At 34.1% G+C, this 13624-nt stretch overlaps 1 protein-coding gene across 1 annotated transcript in view; it reads left to right on the top strand.

Annotated features, from left to right (window-relative positions):
* The window catches only part of SLC16A7 (solute carrier family 16 member 7), a 65859-nt gene that overhangs the window by 43180 nt on the left and 9055 nt on the right, over positions 1-13624 (top strand). The window contains 1 exon segment of the mRNA XM_021687217.2: positions 12052-12195. Within this exon segment, the coding sequence (XP_021542892.2) occupies positions 12052-12195 (144 nt within the window).

Below are 13624 nucleotides of genomic sequence, written 5' to 3'. Positions count from 1 at the left end.
GCCAGGGTCAGGGGAGAGTGGAGGAAATGAGATGTTGGTTGAGGATACAAACTTTCCATTATAAGATGAGGAATTCTGGAGATCTAATATATCACATATTAATAACAATGTACTTTTGCTAAGAAAATAGATTTCATAAATTCTTACCACACACACACATATTTTCTACCTTAACATATTTTAAATTGCAGCTTTATTTGTAAGATATATGAAATATTTTATTTGGAAATTTTAGGATTAAAAGACCATAAATGTCTGACCAACCTTCAGTCTTTAAATCTCTCTACAATATTCTTGATATGTGGTCACATTGCTTCTGCTTGAACTGTTTAAGGTATTTTTTTAATTTTTAAAGTTATAAAAGGTAACTGAGAGATGATGGATATGTTAATTAGTTTGACTGTGGTGGTTATTTCACAGTATATACACATATCAGATCACCACGTTGTACACCTTAAATATATACAATTAAAAAAAATAAGCTCTGATAATGTAGGTGAATTTGGGGAGGAGGGAGATCTTGTTTTTTTGTTTTTTTGGTAGTCACAAATTCTGTATGACTTGAAGTCAGTGTAAAAATGTTGACCTGGGTGGGACTTGCCAATCTTCATTGGCAGACAGGTTATTTCCTATAATTTGGTTAATATTAATCATTACTATTATCCTGTTATACCCATTAATCCCTAAAAGCTCACATTTTTCATGTTGTGTACTAGAATTACATTACAGATATGGTAAAATGTCTTCAAAAAGATTGGTGTGCTATTTTCTATATTTCTTTGACCTAAATGTACAGAAGGAAGAAAGTTTAGTTTTAATTGATAAACATGTTGGGTTCTATTGATCATAGCTTTCTATTCTAGACTTTAAAAAAAAATCTTTCAATAATCTATTCTAATTTGTTCCTAGAAACCTTCAGAATTTATTACTCATTAATCTATGGAAAACATATTTTTGTTTGTTTCTGAGAAATGGGTGTATATTTCCCTGACTCTACTTTTTCTCTAACATCTTCTTTGTTCTTTATATTTTATCTTAACACAATGATTTAATTACCTCATCAGCATCTGTCAGTGCTGAGAAAAACTCCTTACTCTTCCATATTTATTCTCCATAAAAATCTGATTTGAATCTCATACCTGTCCCCTTCCTTCTCTGTTTCTCTTCATGACTCTAGTTTTAATTCCCTGAGATGTCGTATCACTCTTCCCTTGAGTTTCCCTTTCCCTTCCAAAAATCCGCATTTGTCTTCAGTTTTAGTGATCTTAGGCTTATTTTGTATTTGTCTAATTTCTTACTTTTCTGTACCAAGTGATTAGTATGCTTCTCCATCTTTTGGTTTTGGTTTGAACTCATATTTCCAGATATTTACACTTACTCCTTCACTTTTTATATTTTTCCTACATTCTGTCTAGGGTATTTTAAAACCCTGTCTTAAATAGAAGTATTCTGCAAACACCTTCCTTTTTCCTTAAGTACTGCGACAGAGTTTCTTCTGGAAACCAGTGTTCAGTGCTCATGTTCAGTTCACTCCTGTTTCTCTTGGCCTTCACTGCAGGTGTTACCACAAGTAGCATCTGGTATTTTCTGGAAGCTGATCCTCGTTCAGAAAGATAAGAATAGCATACATTATTTATTTGCTAAACTGTTGGTTCATTCATTCATTCATTCATTCATTCATTTTAGACTTCCTTGCGAACACTATTATAGCTGGATCTACTCATAGAGGTTCTAGATGATGCCAAAGGCTATAAAATGTCTTATTGTGACCAAATATATATATATCGTTCCCTGAATAGATAGCAGTGTTACATAGATTAGAAATATATGTCCCACAATTAATAAATAATGACATTTCTGAGGCCATTTTTTTTTTTTACTTTATTTCTTTATTTTGGAGAGAGAGAGTGTGCAGTGGGAAGGAGCAGAGGGAGAGGGACAAGCAGACTTCCCCCTGAGCGCAGAGCCTGCCCTAGGGCTCCATCTCACAATCCCGAGAGCATGACCTGAGCCAAAATCAAGAGTCAGATGGTTAACTGACTGAGCCACCCAAGTGCCCCTCTGAAGCCATTAGTAACTTTTCTTGAAATTTTATTTTGAATTCATTATGTGTGTATGTGTAAAATATAGTTGTTATGAAGAGGTTAAATATAACCAACCACAAAGACCTATCTAGACAACGTCATACATTTTATCTAAACCCCCATGAAATTCAGAACATCAGTAAACCCTTGTCAGCTTAAAGTTTTCATTTAATTTATGAATGCATGTAGTGCAATAAATTCATGAGTGCCACTTATTTGGGAAAGCTGTAAAACAAGCTATAAAACAAAATACCCAGATCTTCAAAGTAAAATTACAGCTTTTCAGTGAGGCATGTGATTGAACCAAAGTTTTTTTTGTTGTGATTACTCTTGGTATATCCAACTCTATCCTTCATTATACCCCAATATTTAAGGAAAAGTCATCTATTTTACTGCAGGTATATCTGCTAGGATGCTTTCAGCTTAAACACTCAATAGGTTTAAGCCCTGAGTAAAAACATTCCCTCATTTAACAAGAATTTAAAATATAGAGTGACCCTAGAATGGCGTCATTAGGGCTGCACTTCACTGCGGTGCTCCTGGAACTTCTAGCTTCTGTGCTTCAGCTTTGTCTTCAGCCAGCTCTCTCCATGGTCACAAGACGGCTGCCGTGGTTCACAGTAACATGCATGGACGAGGAAACACTTAGTGATTTCTTTATATCTCTTTTTAAGAAAAGGAGAACTTTTCTCAGAAATTGCTAGATTTCCACTTGTATCTCACTGGCCAGAATTGTGTCATAAGCCCAGCCCTAAATCATTCAGTGGAGAAAGGAATGAGACTATCAAAATTGGCTCTTCATGTAAATCAGGATTTACTCCCACCTCCATAATTCTCTTAGCACATGGCTGTGCAGTGAAAAGCAGACTCCTGAAAGGAGTATTTCTCAAAAGAGAAAGCAGGAAGAAATGGATGCAGAGTCCATAACCAAAAGTATTAGGCAAGGGCGAACTCATTTAGAGATTAGTTATTATTTCTCTGATGATGACTATTCCCAGGAATAAGTAGAGAATACTGATTGTTATCACTCTCTAGTACTTTATACCAGAACTTATGTAAAAAGTGCACAAAGGATAGTGGGAGCACACTCCCTTGGTACTGTGTTCCTTAGGTTCAAACACCCATCCCCACACAAATACATCTACATACAGCACACCATACACAGTCAAATATGATCGTAGGTAGTGGCAGGGATGTTGGGGTAAGTGGGCCTCATACCTCTAGTGAGGAATTTTGTTTGCTTAAAATTAGTTTTTATTCATAAACCAAGGCACTTTTAAAGAGAAGAGTTAAAATGAATAGAGATCATGTACATGACTAAAATGATCTTTAACCTGGCATATGTGTTGTATTTTTTGTTTTATATATGATTTAGAGAAGAAGAAAAAGGAACCCAGTAGATTATATATCCTCTTTGAAACCTTGTCTGCTATAATAAATACTGATATCATTCCAATGAAGTGATGATGGCATCGCATGACAATCCTTAAAGCAACTTAGAAAATAATTTAATCTAATTAAATAGAAAATAATTACTATTTACTATATAAAATAATTTGTCTTAAGCTAAGTAAATTATAAATGAGTAACAATATGCCTTTACCCTCCAAGAGATGAAATTCTAGTGATTAATACAAATATGCAAATATGTCACAAAGTAGAGTATTAATACTAACTCAAGAGATAGGAACAAAAGTAGTATAGCAGCCAGAAGGTTAAAGGATTATATTAGACAGATGGGTTCATAGAATGCGTTATGATAATGGTTTTTGAAACAATTTTGAAGAATAGATAGAGGGAAAGAATATAAAATTTCATAGGACTTCATGTAATATTCTATGTACAATAAGAGTTATGAGGGAAAAATATCCATGAACAGAAATATATTTTAGCATGCTTTAGAAATGGTCATATTGCTAATTAGTTGCCTAAGACAGGTATGAACCATCAGTTTACAAATTGAATTTTCCTAATGGAAATATGTATATTTTAAGATCCATTATGAATTACATATCCACATTTCAAAAATTCTATTGAGGTTAAATCATTATAACATTTAATTGAGTATAACAAATTGGAAAAACATCAGAATCACTTTAAATGTTCTGCAGTTAGATCACACCCAGATAATTCTGTGAAACTAAGTAACCTTACAAGCTTAAGAGGAAAAGAGGGTATTTAGCCAATGTTAACAGCTTTTTCGTGTGAGCTAATATTAACAGATTTTATGAAATCTTTAATAGGAATTGAGTTTTTTCTATTACTATATTAGGATGTCTTAGACTGCCACCAGGCAAAAATCCAGTGTCCATTGGTAAACTAACCACTACTTAAGTTTTATGATGTCATATCACAAGAAGTCTGTAGGTAGTAGCTTCTGGTTTGGTTGATTTTATTGTCTCTTTGATCTAATCAGTGGCTTAAACATCTGCCTTATCTTCAAGCACCCTTCATAGTAGAAAGATGACTGTGGCACCTCAAGACATCACATTCTCTTGAAAACATACAGAGGCATTTTATTGCTTTATAAGGGCATCCTTTCCCAGAAGCCCCCAGAAAATTTTACCCTATATAAATTGCCCCAAAATGCTCATGTCTTATCATGATTGGCTTACAGTACTTATGATTCACTCCCAAAAGTTAGGCCTGGGGTGTCACAGAAGTGATTAAGTATAAAACAAAATCAGGATTCATTTAGGAAAAAGGAAGGGGGCATGTCTCTTGGGGAGGGAACCAGCAGTTTCTGCAATATAGTCTTATTTTTTCTGCCTTCTTAAAAATTATTCCAAAGAGCAGGCAATATAAAGTATAAATATTGCATAACATAAATTAAATATGAATTTTTATTTTGAAGAAATGCGCATCATACATGTAAAAGAGATGTAATCACTTCTCCCAGGAAAAATGACACTTCACAGGAGTGCGAGGCATGCTCTGGCCCAGGCAGTCATAGCAGAGTGCTTGAGCAATCCTTACAAGCTGTGATTTGCACGTCAGTTTTCTTATGTATTAAAATGGGAATGAAGAAATACTGGCAACTTTTAGAGAGATTATAAAGATTACATGTGATTGTATATGTGAAGAGTTTAGAAACGTGCCGAGTCCTAGAGAAATGTTTTTTTGTTTTTTTGTTTTTTTGTTTTTTTTTTTGTTTTATGTAGCCATTGTGCCAACCTTAAAGCAGTAAAAATGTCTTTCCTGGTTGGGAATAATGTAACCTATAGACACCAACGAAGTTGTTTGGCATTTCTGTCCATGGGCACAGAATGCCCACTTTTTTTTTTTTTTTTTTTTTTTTTTTTTTTTAAAAGATTTTTTTATTTATTTATTTGACAGAGAGAGACACAGCGAGAGAGGGAACACAAGCAGGGGGAGCGGGAGAGGGAGAAGCAGGCTCCCCGCAGAGCAGGGAGCCCGACGCGGGACCCGATCCCAGGACCCCGGGATCATGACCTGAGCCGAAGGCAGTCGCTTAACCAACTGAGCCACCCAGGCGCCCCCAGAATGCCCACTTTTAAACCCTTTGATATGTAGTAAAGGATTTTGATAAGATGTCAATTTGTTTACTCCCCCCTCCCCCCATACAAATGAATACAGAAATGCAGAAATTTATGTAGAGAGAGGAAAAGATGAGGGAACATAAAAATAACCATCTTCCCATTAAAGTAAAACTACAGAACTTTTCTCACAACCCCACCGATGACAGACAGGTATTGAGATACATGAAGAAAGAAAAATGTTTAATATAGAAGGTGTGGAAAATGAGCTATTGATGTTTAGGTGTATTTTAAAATAGCATTTAGTACCGTATTAAGGTTTGGTAGATTTATCTATTGGAATGGTGAGAAGTCTCTCTGAGAAGCTGATATATCTGCAGAGACCTGAGTATGAGAAAAATAAGCCATTTATATATAAAGGGGAGAAGATTTCAAATGGAACAGCAAATGCAAGGATGAGTTTATAGACCATGCCACCCTCCAATCCCCTTCTGTCTCTGTTGTGCATCAGGTATACCCAGCATATTAATCAACCCCTTTCTTGATTTCTACAACTACTCAAACCATTCATTCAAAACCTTTATATACTTAAAATTTGAAATACTAGTTGAATGCTGAGTGAATAAACTATGAGTGTCTGCCATAAAGATTCATCTCTTATAAGCGCTGGATGAGCTCTCATATATCAAACTGGCACAATCATCATTGAGCAACATGCTAACTGAAGGTGATTTACCTGGATAACATTTATATCTCCATCCTTTGTAAAGAAAGGCAAATGTAATAGCTGCTTTCCAATTATTAGGGATTCTCCCCTCATGTTTTTCACTGACCTTAAGTGAAAAGAGATCACATGGAGAGAGAAACCAGGTGAATTTTTAATACAGCTTCAGTTCAGGGATAAACCTCAGGCAAACAAGTAGTTAATGAAGAGGATCCCATCCTCTAGCCAAATTAAAATAGCAAGTTTTTTAATTCAAAAAATCTCTTTGAAAAATCTTTCAAATTTTGAAAGCCCCTGTCAGGGAGAAAAATACTACAGTAGTAAACACAGATAAATTTCTGTAATTGCAAACAACTTTTCCCCAGTCCTGCACTAGTGCTTTTTATCATTTGATTTGACAGGATACCACGTATACAAATTTGAAATAAAGCAAAAGAAAAATAAATTATAGCAGTTTATCATTTCTTCTGTTAGTGTTTATGCTATGCATAAAATTTTTATATACCTCAAATTGATAGTCAATTCCAGTTCATGTTTTTAGATTGATCAAATATATTTTATGAAATGTTCATTACATAACATATTCTCCAAATTTTCTCACAGCATTTTTCATGTACTCATGCCATATACAAAGAAAAACAAGCACTATGAATTCTTGTTTACAGAACAGAGTAACAGTATACAAAGGAATAGACCAGTTCATATATATTGTTGGTCATACATTTTTAAAATATTTAACAAAAAAAATCACTTGCTTATAACTATATGCAAAACTCGAAATTAGAAGAGATATTTCGAGACCGCTTTCAGGTTTCGTGATTCACTGGGAAGATTCACAGGACTCAACAATGTCTTTTTCATGACTATGATTTATTACAATGAAAGAATGCAAAACAATATCAGGAATGGGGAAAGCACATGGATCAAAGTACAGGAGAAACCAGATGCAAAGTTCCAAGAGTCCACTCCGAATGGAATCACAAAGGATAGACTTAATCCAGCAAACCAGTTGTGACAACGTAGCTGAAGTGTTGTCTATCAGGAAGCTCATTAGAGACTCAAGTGCTTAAGGTTTCTGTTGGGTTGCTGGCCATATAGGCATTCTCTGTCTTGCATGCCTAAAAGTCCACACTCTGGGAAGGAAGGCAGATGTTCAGCATAAACCACATTGTTTGTGAAACGGTTTAGGCACAGTGAGCCACTCTTATCAGTTAGGGAATAGTGGAAACACTTCTGAAACCCCAAGTTCCCAGGTGCCAGCCAAGAGCCTTGCAAGCAGGCCTTTCTGAGGATGGAAGCCTCATACCTGATATGTTAATTCTTTTCTGCACAGTAGTGAAAAGTACAAGTTTTATAATCAGATGACTCTGGGCTCCTATCCACATTCTACCGCTTATATTGTTGTGACCTTGAACAAGTTATCAACCCTTTGCATGTCTCAGTTTTATCAACTGTTACATTGCTATAATTATCAGATTGCCATGAAAATCATATGCAAAAATGCATGCACAGTTCTTAGCACACTGCCTGCAAAGAGTAATAACTCAATAAATTAACGAATAATAATAGAATAATAACAGTCTATATGGCAGCTACCATCCCAGAGCTTAGAATAGGATGTAGGAACAAGACTCAAACAAATGAAATAGAGGATTAATAAGTGTTGTGGGGTGTGTGTGTGTGTGACCAACTGTAAGTGCAACAGGAGTTCTAAGAATGGGCAAACACTCTCTATAATTTATAAGAACACACATAAGCTTCTTTAACAGAATAAGTGTTATTGGAGCCACAGCCATTAAAAGACAGAAGTAGCTTTCAGAAAACAAAGAAGCAGCTGAAGTATGGGTGACAACATTGTGATCCTTCCCCTGCTCTCTGACGAAGTCCTCCTTTACAGCTTCACAGCTAGCGTGAAAGTGACTCTTAAACTTGACACCAAAAATTCTGAGATAGTTTGGAAAGCTCAGCAGAAGAAATCAGTAGGTAGATCAGTCTGGTTCAGATATAGTCTGATACTTGCGTGAACGTTTTTGGAAATAAGACAATATTATTCTTGTACATCATTTTTTTTAACCGCTCTACAAACAAATAGAACAAAGCATTCGGATGAACAGTACACCTTTGCTCTATTTAGATATGGGCTCAGATGTAACTCTCGGCAGGTAAAGAATTTTCTTTTTTGACTTAACTAATGATTAAACATCATGATTACTTGAAAAACATATGCTGAGTAAAAGCTTCCATCCTGATTGAATTAATAGATAAATGAATAAATGACCTCAGGATATAATCAGGCCTAAGATTCATCAACAAGGGACACCTGTGAGGCTAGCTCATGTTTAACAAAAATCACATGTGATAAGAATTTATTTATTTTCCTGAAACTCCATCTTTCTTGTTAATACAATAAACCAAGCTGCTTGTAGGTTGGAGAGAGAGAGGTATTGGATAGCATTGTGTTATATATCTAGTGTTAGATGCCTCCTCAAGCTAATGTTAAGCATTTAAAGGTTCTTTACAAAATAAGTATATTTTGTTCTGTATCCTAATTTCACTTAGATCTACAACTATTACAAACTAGAAATAGTCTATATGACATTTTATAAGCATTTCATATTAAGGGGTAAGGAGCTTTGATTATTTCTAAACAAATCAACTTAAAAAGTATATCTTTTTTGCTAGAAAAAGATTATAGATGAATTATGTAAATACATGCTTTATAGATTATCTAATAGATCATCACTTAATTAAAGTGTATTATTTAAAGTAAAATCATTTGTTAAAATTAGAACTCTCATTGCATCTTGACTGACACCACAGTAGAAATTATCAGTCTCTTCAAAAAAAAAAAAATCAACACCTCTAAATGTTTTATTTAGTGGCCACTCTTAATCACAGTCGTGGAAAAAAAAGCCTTGATGTGGTTATTCTGAACTGTAGATATAATTATTTGCCACACATTGCAAATTAAGTTGTGATTCATCACCTATGTTCAAATTTAAATTTACACCATTTAGGCAAACACATTTATAAAATTTAGTAATTAGTACATTTGTGAGTTATCCAGGCATCACATAGAAAATGGTATATATAATATCAATGGTACTGAAAAAATTTAGTCCAAGTAATTGATAAATGCCTTTGGATTCATTCTGATAGTCTAGTATTTATCAAAGCATCCATCACAGTTCTTAAAATAACTTGATATTTTCTCCCTCTGTATTATAATGGGTTGATGATTATAGTTGTGTTTTTATTATTTTATACTTGGCATGTATCAACTGGTTTTATACTAGAAGCTCAAGAAATAGTGCATTGAACTGATTTGAGTTAAATTGAATTGAAGTAAAGTGAACTGTTAAATAATTTTAAGAAAAGGAACCCACACTTAAGTTCAACAATTAATCAAGGCTAATCAATTCGTTTCTCAGAAAGGCCATTTGAATTTAGGTATGTGCTTTTTAATGAAAATGCAAATTTCCTAAATCATATGAGTTTATACCATATTAGGACAGAAATCTGTTCTTTTCACATTATCTTGTACAATTTTCATTGATTTTTCTCCCCCAACTCTGTTGTTTTTATAGAGCTGTCTTTCATATGGCCCTTTTTAGTTTTTTGGGGGGGTATTAAATGCAAAAGTAGTATTCTATTTTTGAGGGTTTTTTTGTCAAATTATGTGTTTTTACCAATATGTTTTCAAAAGATATTGTGGAGTAATATTAGGCCATGAAGTTTTTATTTAAAACTTATATTTAAGGAATAAAAATAATTCTATAGTTGTGTGAAAGAATAAAGCTGTATTGACAAATGAATCTCAATGTATTTTAAATACTATCTATGTAGAAATTCTCAAATGCAGTACAATTGCACTTAGCAAATTTTTAAGTTATAGTATTAACTAAAAATCACTTAAATTTTTTCTAGGCTAAATATTGGATTGAGAATTTTGACCTAATGTAATATTTTTCCCTCAAAGCAATGGCCCTTGTTTTAGATGAAATATAGTTTTAAGTTAAGAAGGAAGTGTCAAATTAAACTATTTACACATTGACAGGTCTCATAAAATAGTATGGACTTTCACTGAATCTAAGATCACCTCAGTTGTTAAGTTGCACCATTATTTTATGATGCACCACTAGAAAACAAAAATGCTGTGATTAAAATAAAACACAACACTTTATTAATATTTAGAACTTTTATTTTATAACTACCAAAAGAGCTTTTTTAGACATAGTTAAACAGATGATTTTAATCATTTTAATCACTCCTGCATATTTTATATGTACACACATACACACACACACACACACATTGGGAAATGTACATTAAATAAATTGAGTAAAGCATTCTTAAAACCTCTTCCCATTCTGGGGCGCCTGGGTGGCTCAGTTGGTTGAGCGACTGCCTTCGGCTCGGGTCATGGTCCTGGAGTCCCGGGATCGAGTCCCGCATTGGGCTCCCTGCTCGGCAGGGAGCCTGCTTCTCCCTCTGACCCTCTCCCCTCTCATGTGCTCTCTCTCTCTCATTCTCTCTCTCTCTCAAATAAAAATAAAATAAAATCTAAAAAAAAAAAAAAACAAACCTCTTCCCATTCAGTATCTGGCTCTCCTAAATTAGTTTTCGAGTCCGAGTTCTCAGTGTTCATGTTTCACACATAAGACTGTTCTGTTTGCCCGTGAGGCAGCGTATCTTAATAGAGAGATCCACCATTTTTTTCTCTGGTAATTTCATCTAAGCTGCTCTACCCATTCAGTAAGTTTTGATGCTGGTACTTTCTTGACATTATCAGAATGTGTCAACAGAAGATTTTTTAGACAATGATCAGGATTCATATTCATATCCCTTCTTCAAATGGCCCTTAAATGGTTTGATTGAAGTGTGAGGAATTGCCATTGTCCAACCAAGCGACAGAAATAACAACCAAATTCAAGCAAGCATAAGTGGTGATCACTACATTGCTATCTATGACTACCACCTGATGAACAGGGGTTGTTAAGAGACATCAGTGTGAGACATCTTTATTTCTAACATAATAAGATATGAAAACTGTTGGTATCTTAGAGTCAAGGAAATATGGTATTAAAGAAAAATCATACTGTGGTATAATGAAAAAAAAAACAACTTAAGCTCTAATTAAGAGGATCTATGTGTGTGTGCAAATATATTATTCTAGGAAAGAAAATTATTACACAGACAAGTCATTTTTATAATCTCTAGATTGTTACATAAATTTGCTTGCATTTATTAAATATTTGGATAGTATAGCTCTGTCCTGTTGAAAACCTTTCCATCAAAAGTCGAATGGTTATGGTCATAAACTATATGTTAAACACTTCTAACTTATTATTTTATGTGCTGTCATATATATGGTTAAAGATAACCAATCAAAGTGATTAGGAAGTATTGAAAAGTCTTCATTATATTCTATGTGAACTAATATTTTTCTTTTGTCATTAAAATGTGCTTTCAAAATTAACAACTGTTTAAAATAAGTAAATGAGGGGCGCCTGGGTGGCTCAGTCATTAAGCGTCTGCCTTCGACTCAGGTCATGATCCCAGGGTCCTGGGATCGAGCCCCGCATCGGGCTCCGTGCTTGGCGGGAAGCCCGCTTCTCCCTCTCCCACTCCGCCTGCTTATGTTCCCTCTATCGCTGTGTCTTTCTCTGTCAAATAAATAAATAAAACCTTAAAATAAGTAAATGACCCAGCAACTGAACATTTCTTAATTTCCTCTCTATCTCAGGTCCCATAAGTAGTGTTCTGGTGAATAAATATGGTAGCCGACCAGTGGTGATGGTAGGAGGTTTATTATGCTGTTTGGGAATGGTCACAGCCTCTTTTAGTACCAACGTAATAGAGCTTTACCTCACGATGGGATTTATTTGTGGTAAGTCAAGTTTTGTTTTCTGCTTATTCTCTTAACACTTCCATTGTTTGCAAAGCTCTGTAAGAAGCATAAACAACAGAACAATTTGTATTGTTTTCTTTGAGTTTACTTTTTATATCAGATGCTATCTTAAAGTATTTTCATCTAGTACACTGAAATACTAGCTTGGAATAGCCAATCAAACTTATTTCAAGAAATGGAAAAAACAAGTTATCAGATACATTAGGTGCTATGATATCAATGTCAAAAAGAAAACAGTTTTGATGTAGTTTTACCATTTCACCCTTTATTCATCAGCTAGTTAAGATGGTATTATGGACACAGACTTCCCGGCATATAAAAAGCTTCATTTTTTTTAAAAGTTATTTTTATTACTTATTACTTTTTAGAGTATCTGACTTATCATTCATTATAGGTTAAAAATGATGCCAGTGATATTTTCTGCATGCATTGATTTAGCTCTAACAGAATTCCTTTTGTCTGTGTTCTGGTTAGTGGTAGCGCTCTGTATTGCCGTCCCTTCTTTCCCTTACAAAAGATTCTAATTGTTTAAAGGCTCTGTAAGGCTCATATGCCACTAAATACATGTTTTTAAATGTCATACTGTCATTGTATTACAGTTGTTCCTCATGCATAATGTCTGTTGACTCAAACCTACCTAAATATGTACATTTGGAAAACACCGTTTTTATTAATCTCAACAGTAAACTGCATTAAACAAATCTACACTCAAAATTTTAAGAAAAATTAGATTTTAATATATAAAGAAACTGAATCGTTTCCTTAGGCTCACAGAAAAACAGTAAATATATTCTCTTTTTAAAGTAATTTTAGATCAATCTAACCTTGAACTTTGTATCATTTGATGAAAAAAATAAGATGTATTAAAGCCTAAAGTAATAGTGATGTTAAAATCTTTCTCTTTATAACCTTTCCATGACTGTCTTCCTTTTTGATGTAGTAAAACACCTTTTGACATTATGAATGAGAATCTTTTATCTAGGAATTTTCTTACTGCAGAGAATGTCCTTTCTTTGTGCAGAAATACTATATATTATATTGGACCATTGGACCATAGAAGTCAGGCTGGGCCCACAAGTAGATGTATTATGGAAAAGATGATTTTGTTATTACTGTACCACAAATTTCAACAGCATTATATGTTATTCTAACTTCAATTCTTGAGTCTTGAAGGCTTTGGTGCTTCTAGAGTCAACCACTAAATATGCCATGAGAGATTTATCTTAAGGCATAATCAGCCAGTACTTTTTCGTAGACAGTCTAATTTTTAAACCTCATTTAGCACATTAGCCTCCTTATATCTCAGTTCTTTGTCTTTAAAATGGGGAAAATGATAAGCTCTTTACTTTGGGAGTCACTGGAATGATTCATGTAAAAAATGAATACATAGTACTTCACAGAGTACCCA

This window comes from Neomonachus schauinslandi, chromosome 5, assembly GCF_002201575.2.
Source record: "Neomonachus schauinslandi chromosome 5, ASM220157v2, whole genome shotgun sequence".
Taxonomy (NCBI): domain Eukaryota; kingdom Metazoa; phylum Chordata; class Mammalia; order Carnivora; family Phocidae; genus Neomonachus; species Neomonachus schauinslandi.
The sequence above is the reverse complement of the archived record's forward strand: the minus strand, read 5'-3'. Positions and strand labels throughout refer to the sequence as shown.